Source organism: Pongo pygmaeus, chromosome 7, assembly GCF_028885625.2.
Source record: "Pongo pygmaeus isolate AG05252 chromosome 7, NHGRI_mPonPyg2-v2.0_pri, whole genome shotgun sequence".
Lineage (NCBI taxonomy): Eukaryota > Metazoa > Chordata > Mammalia > Primates > Hominidae > Pongo > Pongo pygmaeus.
In genome coordinates, this window is record NC_072380.2 from 17,236,879 (window position 1) to 17,250,758 (window position 13,880).

At 35.1% G+C, this 13,880-nt stretch overlaps 1 protein-coding gene across 5 annotated transcripts in view; it reads left to right on the forward strand.

The window, feature by feature from the left end:
- ZDHHC2 (zinc finger DHHC-type palmitoyltransferase 2) overlaps positions 1-13,880 on the forward strand; it is a 721,436-nt gene that overhangs the window by 700,536 nt on the left and 7,020 nt on the right. For 4 of the 5 annotated variants that reach the window (XM_063668529.1, XM_054499632.2, XM_054499635.2 and 1 more), the window contains 5 exons: positions 283-415; positions 5,767-5,893; positions 6,223-6,315; positions 11,354-11,466; positions 13,306-13,380. In XM_063668529.1, coding sequence (XP_063524599.1) covers positions 283-415; positions 5,767-5,893; positions 6,223-6,315; positions 11,354-11,466; positions 13,306-13,346 — 507 coding nt within the window. In that variant the 3' untranslated portion in view covers positions 13,347-13,380. Of the gene's footprint in view, positions 1-282; positions 416-5,766; positions 5,894-6,222; positions 6,316-11,353; positions 11,467-12,860; positions 13,142-13,305; positions 13,381-13,880 lie in introns of those variants that run through there. The other variant, XM_063668528.1, reaches the window with a different exon arrangement.

Sequence of the window (13,880 nt, forward strand, 5' to 3'; positions counted from 1 at the left end):
TTATACATATACTACCATAAATTTTCTATGATTTGGTTATGAAAAACACAGTTAATATTCCAAATTTTAATATCATTGTCATATATATTCATATTCTGGTAAACTTTTAATCTGATGAAATATATACATATTTTTCCTAAAGTTTTAACATAAAGCCACATTTTTTTCATATTAAATTTACGAAAAATTTTAATCAAAAAAAAATCTTACTAATTTACTTATAAAAGTAGGGGAATACATATCCCTTTGACAAAACATGTTATTTTCTTCCTTTCTTTATAGAATGGCCTACCTGATACTCAAGCCAAGTTCCATATTATGTTTTTATTCTTTGCTGCAGCTATGTTTTCTGTCAGCTTGTCTTCTCTGTTTGGCTATCATTGTTGGCTAGTCAGCAAAAATAAATCTACATTAGGTGAGTATCCAATTATTGTAGTTGACAGAACTTTAAATACGTATACCAACATTCATTGACAGTTGCTATGTGATTAAATGCCAGCTTGCCCTGAAGTGGTGGTAAAAGTCATTCTTATTTTCCTCATTGTTTTTTTGATATGTCGCTTAGACACATACAGGTTTGCTCATTCCATATATTTATTGATTGTCTCATATTATATATATATGAGACTATATATATAGATATATAGATATATAGATATATAGATATAGTGGTGAGCAGGGGCAAAACAGTCTAATGAGGGGCACAAAAATTAATAACCAAACATAAAAGTAATTACAAAATGCAAAGTGCTTTGAAGAAAAGATGCTGAGGTATGAATAAAAGGATTGGGATGGTGGAAGGGAGCATGTGTAGAATGAGTGGTCAGGGGAGAGCTTATCACAACAAAAAGTACTTAACCTAAGAAGTCAGCTATAGAAAAAGCCAGAACATGTATGTTTAAAAGCCATACAGATATCGGAGGCAGCAAAAGCAGTGCTTACAGGGAAATGTATAGCTGTAAATAACTATATTAAAAAAAGAAATACCTCTGTGTTAATAACTTTATACCTTAAGGAACTAGAAAAAGAGCAAAGTAAAACCAAAGTCAGCAGAAGGAAGGAAATAATAAAGATAGGAGATAATAGAAATAGAGAATTAAAAAATAGAAAAACAATAAAATCAATAGTTGGTTCTTTTTTAAAAAATCAACACATATGACATCCCTTGGCTAACAAGAGAAAAAGAGAAGACTCATCACAAAAATCAGAAATGGAAGTAAGGACATTACTACTGACTTTATGAAAATAAAAAGGCCAAGAAAGTACCGTGAACTATTGTCTGTCAAAAAATTAGGCAACCTAGATAAAGTGGACAAATTTCCAGAAACACACAGACTACCAAATTGACTGAAGAAGAAATAGAAAATCAGAGCAGACCTGTAAGAAGTAAAGTGATTGAATCAGTAATCAAAAAAACTCACAACAAAGAGAAAAGCCCAGAACAAAATGGCTTAACTGATGAGTTCTGCCAAACACTTAATGAAGAATTAACTTCTTCTTAAACTCTGCTAAAAATTAGAAGAGAAGGGGACACTTTCTGAGTCATTCTGTGAGGCCAACATTGCCCTGATACCAAAGCTAGAGACACAGGCATCACAGGAAAACTATAGACCAATATGAATATAGATTGAACGATTGTTAAAAAATATTAGCATACCAAATCCAGCAACATATTAAAAGGCTTACACAACCATGATCAAGAGGGATTTATCCCAGGAACGCAAGTGTGGTTTAATATATGAAAATCAGTCAGTGGTAATATACCACATTAATAGAATGATGGAAATAGAAATAGAAAACCTTAAGGAATTCACAATAAAAATGATTAGCTAATAAGCAAACTATGAAATTTGCATGATTTAAGATCAGTATGGAAAAAATTAATGCAGAAAAAGTACTTGACAAAATCCAACATCCTTTCATGATTAAGAAAAATTGCACTTCGACTAGGAAAAGAAAGGAACTCCTTCAACCTGATAAGGAGATAAAGGGCATTTGTGAGAAATCCACGCCTAACGTCATACACAGTAGTGTAAAGCTGAAAGCCGCCTTTCTAAGATTAGAAACAAAACAAGGATGCTCCTTTTCACTACTTCTGTTCAACATTGTACATAAGTTCTAGCCAGAGTAATTAGTCAAGGAAAAGAAATGAAGGCATCAAAAAGAAATAAGTAAAACTATTTTAGTTTACAGATAACATGATCTTATATATAGAAAACCTTAAGGAATTCACAATAAAAATGATTAGCTAATAAGCAAAATATGAAATGTGCATGATTTTAAAAAGTCAGGTATATTTCTGTGCACTAGCAATAAACCACCCAAAAAGGAAATTTAGAAAATTCCATTTGAAAAGGCATCTAAACAAATAAAATACCTAGGAATAAATTTACCAAGAAGGTGCATGTAACACTACTAGCACACTGAAAACTACAAAACATTGCTGAAACAAATAAAAGAAGAATTCCCATGTTCATGGACTTGGAAGACCTTATATTGTTAAGATGGCAATACTACCCAAAGTGATTTACAGATTTATTGCAATTTTAATGGCTTTTTTTTGCATAAATGGAAAAGCCAATTCTCAAATTCATGTAGAATTGCAAGAAGCCCCACATAATCAAAACAATATTCACCAAAAAAGAACAAACCTGGAAGACTCACATTCTTGATTTCAAAACTTGCTATAAAGCATACAGTAATCAAAACAGTGTGGTGCTAGCATAAGGATGGACATATAGACAAATAAAATAGAATTGAGAGTCCAGAAATAAACCCATACATCTTTAGCCAATTGATTTTTGACAAGGGTGCCAAAACCACCTAGTGGGGAAAAAATAATATCTTTGAGTTGCGTGAGGACAACTCAGTATCCACATGGCAAAAAATAAACTTGTATCCCTACCTAACATCACACACAAAAATTAAGTCAAAATGGATCAATGACCTAAATGAAAAAGCTGAAACTGTAAACTCTTAGAAGAAAATAGAGGGATAAATCTTCAGGACTTTGAATATAACAATGAATTCTTAGATATAACATCAAAAGCATGAGCAACAAAGATAAAACAGGAAACTTACACTATCAGAATTAAAAACTTACATGCATTAAAAAACACAAGAAAGTAAAAAGACAATCTGCAGAAGGAGAATAATATTTCCAATTCATTTTCTGATAAGGGCCCTACTATCCAGAATATGCAAAGAAATCTTGTAACTCAACAACAAAAAGATACAAACACCCCAGTTAAAACATTGGCAAAGGATTTGAATAGACATTTAAACAAACATTCCTCCAAAGAAAATACACAAATGGGGAAAATAAAATTTTAGATTTTTCATTTCAGCATTATTCAAGAAGAATATGTAGTATTATGGAAGGAATGTTGATGACCTCGTTCAAATCTCACTCCATCATTTATTTGTTGTTTGGTAAATCTCAGCACAGAAAAATATGCTCAGCATCATTAGTCATTAGGAAAATGCAAATCAAAACCACATTGGGGTACCACTTTATACTCACTAGGATGGCTACAATTTTATTAAAAAGTCTTTGTGAGGATGCAGAGAAATTGAAACCTTCCTACTTTGCTTGGGAATATAAAATGGTGCCACCACTGTGAAAAACAGTTTGGCAATTCTTTTAAAAGTTAACCATAGAATTACCATATGAACCAGCAGCTCCACTCCTAGGTATATACCCAGGAGAATTGAAAACAGGGACTGAAAGAGATACTTGTATACCAGTGTTCATAGCAGCACTATCCACAGTAGTCAAAAGGTCGAAACAACCTAAATGCCCGTCCAAGGATGGAGAAAATGTGGCATATCTATACAATGGAATATTAACCATAAAAAGGAATGAAGTCCTGATACATACTACACATGTATGAACCTTGAAAACATGCTAAGTGAATGAAGCCAATCACAAAAGGTTACATATTATATGATTCCCATTTTTATGAAATATCCAGAATAGATAGATCTGTAGAGGAAAATCACATTAGTGATTACTAGGGAATGAAGAAATGGGTGAGTAGGGAGTGACAGCTTAATGGATATGGAGTTTCTTTTAGAGTGATGAAAATATTTAGAAATTTGATATAGGTGGGAAGTGCACAAAATTATGAATATATTCTATTGAATTGTTCACTTTAAGAAGTCTGATTTTACACTCTGTGAATTTCACCTCAATTGAAAATAAAAGACCCTACAGGAAAAGAGAAAAAAAACTAGGAATATTTGAGAAACACTCCATGTGGCTGAAGTATAGAAAGCTAAAGATTGAGAAATACATTAATGAGGTTTGAGAGGTAAGCAAGGACTAAGCTATGTAGAGTTTCTAGGCCAAGGATAGGAGTTTGAGAATGCAACCAGGACCACACATGCTTATGATCATAAAGGACACTCCAAGCTGTGAGCTTCAGTTATTATAATATGCAATGAGGATTAATTACAGTGGGTAGTCAATTAGTGTTCATTTTCAGTATTCTGAAATGAAACATTATGGAATTCTGAAGTGAAATCATTACACCAAATACTATTAGGGTGAAAATACTGATAAAATAAAGTAATTTCTAAGCCCAGGAATTTTATTTCAAATTATGTGTTAGGCAGTTAAATCATAATTCATCAAAAGTAAATTTATTGTTTCTAGAGGTTTTTAACTTCCGGAAACTTCTAGATTTAACTAGTAGCACTGAAAAGACTTCCCCTGGATAATATGATCCTATGAAATGTTTTAGAAAAAGCTATGTATCCTGGGATGAAGAATGCTAAGGATCTTGCAAATGACATTTTTTCATAGTGCCTAATTCTGCTGGTTAGATTTTTCTTTTTAATGGAGAAAAATCATTATACCTCCACGTTCATATTCCAAAAACAAAATTTTAGATTTTGCATTTCAGCATGATTCAAGAAGAAAATGTAGTATTTTTGAAGGAATGTTGATGACCTTATTCAAGTCTCACTCTGTCGTGTGTTTGTTGTGTGACCTTAGGCAAGTCCCAGAGCCTCTCTGAACCAGCTTTCATATGCAGAATGAGCATCACCAGATGCAATACATGGTTCTGGACTGGATCCCGGTTTGGATAAACTAGTTTAAAAGTACATTTTATAGTCAGCTGGAAAAACTTTATTAGATGAGAACCAATTTCAATGAAATTGGAAAATGCTAAGCCAGGCATGGTGGCATGGCACCTGTTACTCCAGCTACTTGGGAGGGTGAGGCAGAAGAATTGCTTGAGCCTGGGAATTCGAGGCTACAGTGAGCTATGATCATACCACTGTACTCCACTCTGGGCAACAGAGTGAAACCCTGGCTCAAAAAAAAAATGGATTTACTTAAAAACAAAGGTTGTAGAATGTATGTAAAAGATAGTCTGATTATGGTTTTTTAAAAAAATACACCTGTAGATTTGTAGATCTATATCTATGGATCCATCCATTTATCTATCTATTGATCAAAAGATCCAGAAGATGCAGTTTTAGTTTATTTGCTAGTTTGTATTTTCTAATTTTCTACAATGCACATGTACTATTATAATAAAAAGGCATATTTTTAAATTAAAATAGATATATCTTATGATATTTTAAAACAGAATGGACACCGTATATTTCAGGGCTGTTGACAGGCACATAAGCACTCACAGTCAGCTAGCCATTGATTTTCAGAGTTTCTTCATTTACTTCAATTATTGCTAAATATTCAGGATTGCTAGTAAATATGTTCTTTACTCATGTGATTCCTTTACCGTCTTTTTTTAGAGGCATTCAGAAGTCCAGTATTTCGACATGGAACAGATAAGAATGGATTCAGCTTGGGTTTCAGTAAAAACATGCGACAAGTTTTTGGTGATGAGAAGAAGTACTGGTTGCTACCCATTTTTTCAAGGTACTTTTTTGTGAAAATTTTCAGGCTTTAAACTAATGAAAATAATACAGCAAAAGATAGTTTCAGGAAAAGCCCCTAGTTCCATAGGCTTGTAATTCTGTGTAGGAACTCTTGTTTTTAAAAAATATTATTCTATGATTCACCATAATATCAATGTGGAAATCAGTTAATTCATCATCTTCCTAAACACTATGTTGAACTCAATGTCTAATACACTTTTTTTTTGCCTAGAGTATAGCATGTTCTGCTCTCGGACATCAGCGTTTTGGCAGGGTTTCACTCCGTTGTCTTTTGTATGGTTCAGTTGTAAATTTTTATTTTAATTCTAGTCTAGGTGATGGCTGCTCCTTTCCAACTTGCCTTGTTAACCAGGATCCTGAACAAGCATCTACTCCCGCAGGGCTGAATTCCACAGCTAAAAAGTAATCTCATATTTTTTTTTCATTTTACTTTCAAATAATGTATTTTACCATATTGTGTCTCTTGGTTATATGTTCCTTTGAAAAACAATGAAGACCATAAGAAAATTTACTGCAATGGTTTCCACTTGAAATCAGAGAAAAAAGAAAGTATGATTGAGGAGGGATACATTGGAAGCTTCAATTATACTTGTAAAAAGGTGTTATTAATCTAAGTGTGAGTAAAAAGGTGTTAATTCTCTATACGTTTTGGTTGACTGAAATCTTATTTTTTAAATGTAGTGCTTAAAAGAAAAAAAAAATGTAAGTCGAAATTAGCTACCCACTGCTCAGGTAGGCAGACAGGGTAAAGTCGCCCCTGACCCGCCATGTGTTTCCTCTCTGTGATAACTGTTAGAGTAAAGAAACTTGAGGGCCAGGCGCGGTGGCTCACGCCTGTAATCCCAGCACTCTGGGAGGCCGAGACGGACGGATCACGAGGTCAGGAGATCGAGACCATCCTGGCTAACATGGTGAAACCCCATCTCTACTAAAAATACAAAAAATGAGCCGGGCATGGTGGCGGGCGCCTGTAGTCCCAGCTACTCGGGACGCTGAGGCAGCCCGGGAGGCGGAGCTTGCAGTGAGCCGAGATTGTGCCACTGCACTCCAGCCTGGGTGAGAGAGCGAGACTCCATCTCAAAAAAAAAAAAAGAAAAAAAAGAAACTTGAGGCTTTTGGAGATCAATTGGAGATCAAATGGATCCCCAGACACCTTCTTGACAATTCCATTTTAATGTATATTACGGGCTTAGTGCCCTTGGAAGACCTCTAAGGACTATCTGGGAGAGAGAAGCCAGAGTCTTGGAAATTCATTGTCTGGAGGCTTTTGCTCCAGCTTTAAGTTTGTTTTGATTCCACACTATCAAGAATTTGAGGATGGCCACAGAAAGACCTGACATTTGATTCTGAACGTGCTACTAACTGCCAAAAGGAAAAGTTACTTAAACTTTTAAAATGCTATGTATGAATTTTCAATGGTTTGAAACACCAGTTTTTATACCTTTGGGACAGATTTGAGTATAACCATTCCTCTAATTTTTCTATGAAAGCCAGTAGCAAAAGCATAACCATAATATCGTTCTTCATTAAATGTTAGAGCTTTTCTTAGTTGCTGCAGTGCCACATACACAGTATCCACACCAACACTCCATATTGAACATTTCTTATTGATCACAGTACTTTTTCCTAGGGAGCCTGGAGTGACCCCATAAACCTCAAGGCAGTGTTCCTGGTAGCCATTCTAAAGTTCTTTTTGTTGTTGTTGTTTGTTTGTTTGTTTTTGTTTTAGTTTTGAGACAGAGTCTCACTTGTCACCCAGGCTGGAGTGCAGTGGAGTGATCATGGCTCACTGCAGCCATGACTGCCCAGGATCAAGCGATCCTCCTGCCTCTGCCCTTTTAAATTGGGAATTAAATTTGAATGGAATTTATATTTAAAATCCTTTTAAGTTGTCAAAAGAGATGAAACATATTTGTCACCCCATCCCTAGAGTGAGCTATGTACAGGCCAGACCCTACCAGTTAGTGAAGGGGCCCGGTATATATATTTCACAGGGACATTCAAGGGCATCAGAGTTTTTTACTAGATCATGCCTTGTGCATTTGGGCTTGAAAATCCCACAGAGCTAAATGTTTATGGTTTTTCATATACCTCAATGCAGAAAAATCTAGTTTTAATAAATTATTCAGAATATGTTTCAAGCTTTTACAAAATTCAGTAGTAGTTTATGATACTTTTTTGCCCTTTGTGTTTTTTTAATAATTTAAGAAATTATTTTGGCTTTAGAGATAATATTTCTCCTTCCACTAAGGGCACCATGAGATATGGGAGAAATCTTAGTTCTGACACTGTTACCCAACTAGGTGACCTTGAAGAAGTTAAGTAATCTTTTGAGGCCTCTGTTTCCTTTCCTTTGAATGTTGAGGTCAGATTTAGACAGCTAAAGTGTCTTTCTTCTGCAGAATTCTACTATCTCCCATGTTTAGCCCATATAAAATTTTCGTGGCAAGTTCTGTTCTCTTCTTTACTCCAGAGTTGAATATCTTGCTGTCTACTTGACATACCCACTTGGACACCTAAAAATCACCTCCAACTAAACAGGTTCAGAGCAGAACTTTGAATTTGATTCCCAGCCATGTGTATCCTCATCACCACCCTAAACCGGAATCTCCTCCATGCTTCCATATATCAGTATTAGTGGCCTCCATTCTCCCACGTGTTCATGCTAGAAACTGTGGGGTCATCCTGGATTCCTCTCTTTCAATTACTTTGTATTTACTCCATTTGCAAATCCTATCAGATATCTCTTTAAAGTATATCTAGCTTTCCTGGTCCTAGCCTTCATCCCTGCTCCCATGGATTACTGCAGTAGTCTCCTAACTGATCTAACATTTTTGCCCCACTCCAATCTATTTTCCCTTCAAAATATAAGTCAGATTGTGTCACTCTTCTGCTGAAAGCTCTATTAGTTTCCCATCTTACTCGGAATAAAAGCTAATGAATGTCTGTTCCATCACTTAACAAGACTGTCTGATCTGACCCCAGACAGTCATTTTTTTTGTTTTGTTTTTTTGTTTTTTTTAATGGAGACAGGGTCTTCCGGTCTCTATTAAAGCAAGTTAATAATGTCTCCGTTATAACAGTAAAATGTCTCTGTTAATAGCCTGTTGCCCAGGCCGGAGTGCAGTTGTGTGATCATAGCTCACTGCAGCCTCAAACTCCTGGGCTCAAGCAGTCCTCTCACCTTGGCCTTCTGGATGTCATTCTTTTTTACTTTCCTTTCACTCACAATCCTCAGACACACAGATCTTGCTGTTCCTCACATGGACCAAGCATGTTCCTTATGTAGTGCCTTGTCCTTGCTAATTCCCTTTCCTTAACATTCTTCCTCCGATCTGAGTGAGCTGTGTCTTCTCTTTATTTATATTCTGTTCAGGCGTAACTTCAGATTAGATGCAATCTTTGATAACCCTTTGTAAAATAGTAACTTTCTCCGCCACTTCCTGTTAGACTGATTTTTTTTTTTCTTTCTTTTTTTTTGAGACAGAGTCTCACACTATCACCCCGTCTGGAGTGCAGTGACGCGATCTCGGCCCACTGCAACCTCTGTCTCCCAGGTTGAAGCAATTCTATTGCCTCAGCCTCCCCAGTAGCTGGAATTACATGTACACCACAATGCCCGGCTAGTTTTTGTATTTTTAGTAGAGATAGGGTTTCACCATGTTGGCCAGGCTGGTCTCGAACTTCCTGACCTCAAGTGAGCCACCTGCCTCAGCCTCCCAAAGTGCTGGGATTACAGGCATGAGCCACTGTGCCCAGCCTGATTTTTTTTATTGTTATAGCTGTTATTATCACCTGACTCATTTCATTCATATATATATATTATTTATTTTTCTTCCTCAATAACAGTGAAATTTCCATAAGAACAAAGACTTCGTTTATTAAAGTGACAGGTACTCACTCAATAAATATTGTTGAATGAATGGATTCTTGCCCTTTGCTAGAGTCTTGTTAGCAGTAACGAATCTTCAGAGTCCCTAAACCAGGATCTAGTTAGCCTTCTGTACCTATTATATGGTCCCCTTCTTGAAGAATAATAAGAATTACAGTAAGATTTTTTATATAATATATTTAAACCTGTGTGGAGATATGCTGTTTTCTATTTTTTAAGATTTACCTCCAAAATTTTAATAAGTAGTTGTTAAAGCTGCACAAAATTGAAATATTCTAAAATTTTAGATATGAGGTAATTAAGAAGAAAAAGCATATCTGTGTATCCTTTAAAAACATAATAGTTACTACATATAATTGAACTCAAATATGTGAAATTATTCTTGAAAGAGTTTTAAGTTTTTTTTTCTTTTGAATGCTGTTACAATTACTATTTCAGAACATTCTAAAACATCACCAATAGTTTATATGCCGATAGTGTTTCCTAAGTGAAATATTTTTATGTATACTTTTTCATGCCATCCAATATGTTGATGTATGGCATTTCCACCTAAATTTTAAAGAAAATTCTTCTTACAAGACTCCTCATTCCCCAGGCTGAACATTGGGTTTGTAAGACCTGATAATTTCAGATGTTTTTTATATTCCTGCAAGATAGTTTGCTCAAACTTGTTGTTTCAGTTTTACAGAAGAAGATAGAGAAAATTGTGTTCAAGACCATTTAGGCCACTTTAGAAGCTGTAGGCCAGTTTTTCCTCAACTTTGTCTTCCTACCATCACATTCATATTTTCTTCCTTATCCACATATCACTTACAAAACTAATATTTTTCTGTATTTAAATTGGCACTTATGCTTTTTTTAAAACCAAAGTTTATACCACTCTCATAAATGAGAAACTGGCATAACTTTCTATAAATAGACTATAACTTTAAAAATAGGCCAGGTGTGGTGGCCTATGCATGTAATCCTAGCACTTTGGGAGGCTAAGGCAGGAGGATCACTTGAGATCAGGCATTTGTGATGAGGCTGGGCAACATAGAGAGTCCACTCAGCAAAAGATAAAACAAAATAATTAGCTGAGGGTGGTGGTGTGGTCCCAGCTACTCGGGAGGCTGAAGGAGGAGGATTGATTTGAGCCAAGAAGGTTGAGGCCATGACTGCACCTCTGCACTCCAGCCTGGGCAATCGAGTGAGATTCTGCCTCAAAAATAAATAGATACATAAAATTGATAATACAATACTATTACTAAGTTCTAACTACCTGCTAAAGCCTGGGGCTGAGGACTATTCTCTGGAGATTTGCCAATGTTAGAGATTATCATCTTATTGTAAGCAGAAGAAGGAAAAGAGACTGAAGAGAGAACACTTTTCTCACCGCGAGTCAGTGCTATTTAATGTCTTATTCTTGTATTCCCCACATTATTTTGGGTACCTCCTGCAATCATCTTGCATTGCAAGTGGTTTTGGTTCCATACATTGAGAAACAATCAACTTTACTATCACAAATTAGCTTATGATGACTTTGATGATGATTCCATTATTATTCAGTCTCGAAAACCATCAGTTTCCTGCAAAGCCATTGAGAGAGTCCCAGAGCCACCTTCTTACTGATTCTCAGTCTTGGACGGAGAGCAGCATAAACCCAGGAAAATGCAAAGCTGGTAAGGGTGTGCTTGTTTGGCTGTCTTTTGATATATTTTATTTTTAGAAGGCAAACGTCGTTAAAAAAATATATCCATTATATTACCTACAGACATTTTCTTAGTTTGGAGTCAGACTTCCATTCTAAATTCAGAGTTATTTTCAAAGAACTATTCATGAGGTTCGTTAATACCTGTTAGCAGCAGAAAATCATTTTGTGAAAGATGGATCTGCATTGCCTTTTTTCTGTTTAAAGAACCAAATCTTTATCCCCATTCCTCAAATAAAATGATAGAAGTAAATTCAAAATATAAAGTATAAAAATGAAAAAGCTACAATCAAATCAGATAGAAGATAGAAAAATATCTACTGAAAAGGACCTTAAATTATTCAGTTCTGTCTTTTACTCCAAGATTTCTGTCCAATTTCAAAATGTCTAAGTAAAGTTATTGTGTAATTACCATAACTTCAGCTGCCTGCGATTTCTTCATATCCCACTCACATTCCTCTTGTTACTGTTGTTGATTTTAATCTTTTGTTTTCTTCAGTCAGTGTAGTTTGTTAGCAAGGAACAAGCAAGACTTCGAAGTCAGACCTGATTTAAAAATCCTAATTTGGGCTCCTAGTAGGGTGTGATATGTGTTACGTTACCTAACATCTTTTAGACTTAGCTTCGTTCTTTTCAAAAGACTACCTATTTCTCGGTGTTGGTAAGGAGTAGACAAAATAGGGTGATCATACATACATGTGTGTGTATATATGTGTGTTGTCCACATAAGGGAGTTAAAGCCATACATCTATGATTAAGGCGTTATTAGCCAGAAAATCTTCAGATTGACTACTAACCTTTTCTCCTTCGTTTCTAGTCTTTTCAAATAAACCGGTCATCAATGTTTTAAAGTGTAGTGAACCAAAGTCAGGCAGCATGAGAGTTTGAAGAAACCTCTGGGATTTAGTGGTAGCGAAAAACAAATGGATGATCCTGAGTAAATATTCTAGTCATTATTTAATATATTATCAGTCATCTTCTCCTAAAATATAAGCTTTAAGTAGCCTTATTTTTAAGAAATATATTTGCCTCCCAGAGGGTCCCATGATTTGACTATTCATAATTTGGTCACTCTCTCGACCTTCAAACATGCCATTTCACTTTCTAATCTATGGCAAGGACTAGGCATTGCCTAAACAAAAGTTGATGACACCAATTTGTTCTTTGAATCCATCAGTTTCGTTAGAGGCAGAGAAGTGATAAATACTTGGGGGTCAATTGTTGAGAAGTGGAAAAACAAAGAATTCCTCTTCATCCAGAAGGGATTCACATTTCATCTTATATAATTTATATTAACATAGCAGTGTTCTTGATTTTCACGTGCTATTATAATTCTTCAGCATGTTCGATTAATTTTTTTGTTAGTTGGATGGATGAAATGAAGAACTACTTAAAGTGTAAAGGATGATGTATAGGAAGGAAAAGAAGCAAGAAAAATGAGGTGAGAAAGTGCTCAAAGATTGGTTTGACTAGAATGAGGTTGGTAGAGGAATAATTTGGAAACACTGATGTAAGCTGATGTGAGCAGTGCGGGTCGATATATCTTTCATTATTATGTTTCTCTACTTCCTCAGATGTATATTTCTGTTTTTAGTGTTTTGTGTGTGTGAGAGAGAGATAGTGGTTGTAACTGACACTGTATATAAGGGGTGTGTGTGTGTTTCTGTATAACCATCTTAAACATACCCTTATTATGTACAAGGCACCTTTGGAAGTCTACCAAGGGATTCATAATTCATAGATGAATAACAAGTTTCTGCCTATTTGTTCAAAAGCAACCAAAAATGCTAACTTATGTTCTTTCATTAAGGTATGAGCAATCCTGCATTAACCATGGAGAATGAGACTTAACTCTTCAAGCAAGATAAATTCATACTTTATAAAAGTACGATAATTTTCCCTTTATTGTTTTATATCTTTAACAGTCTTCTAATTTTCTTAGGGCAAATAGTTTCCATAAACGTTTTTAATAATTTGTGAGTGATTCATATAGAAGATCTTTTACCTGACTTGTGAGATTGCATTAGCCATGCTGGGGCTTCTGAGTACAGACCTAGCTTCAGTATTAGCTGGTATTTCTGTTAACTTGATTAATTATAGAAATAAGTTGATGAACAAAAGTCATTTTATAGTAATGCATTAAGTGATAGGGATCAATCCTAAAATACTGAAATATACGTAAAAATTATCTTGTCATTTTATAGGAAATTAGAATAATAATTTTTAATTTTTCTTCATCTTTCAGAATATACAGTGGCTATATCCTTGACCATCCATTAGGAAACACTAAGTCGAAGTGCAATATAATTATATCTCATTAATGTACTCATTAGCACACTGTCATTCCCATTTTTGGGTCATAGTAGGGCCTCGTAGCATGTGTTA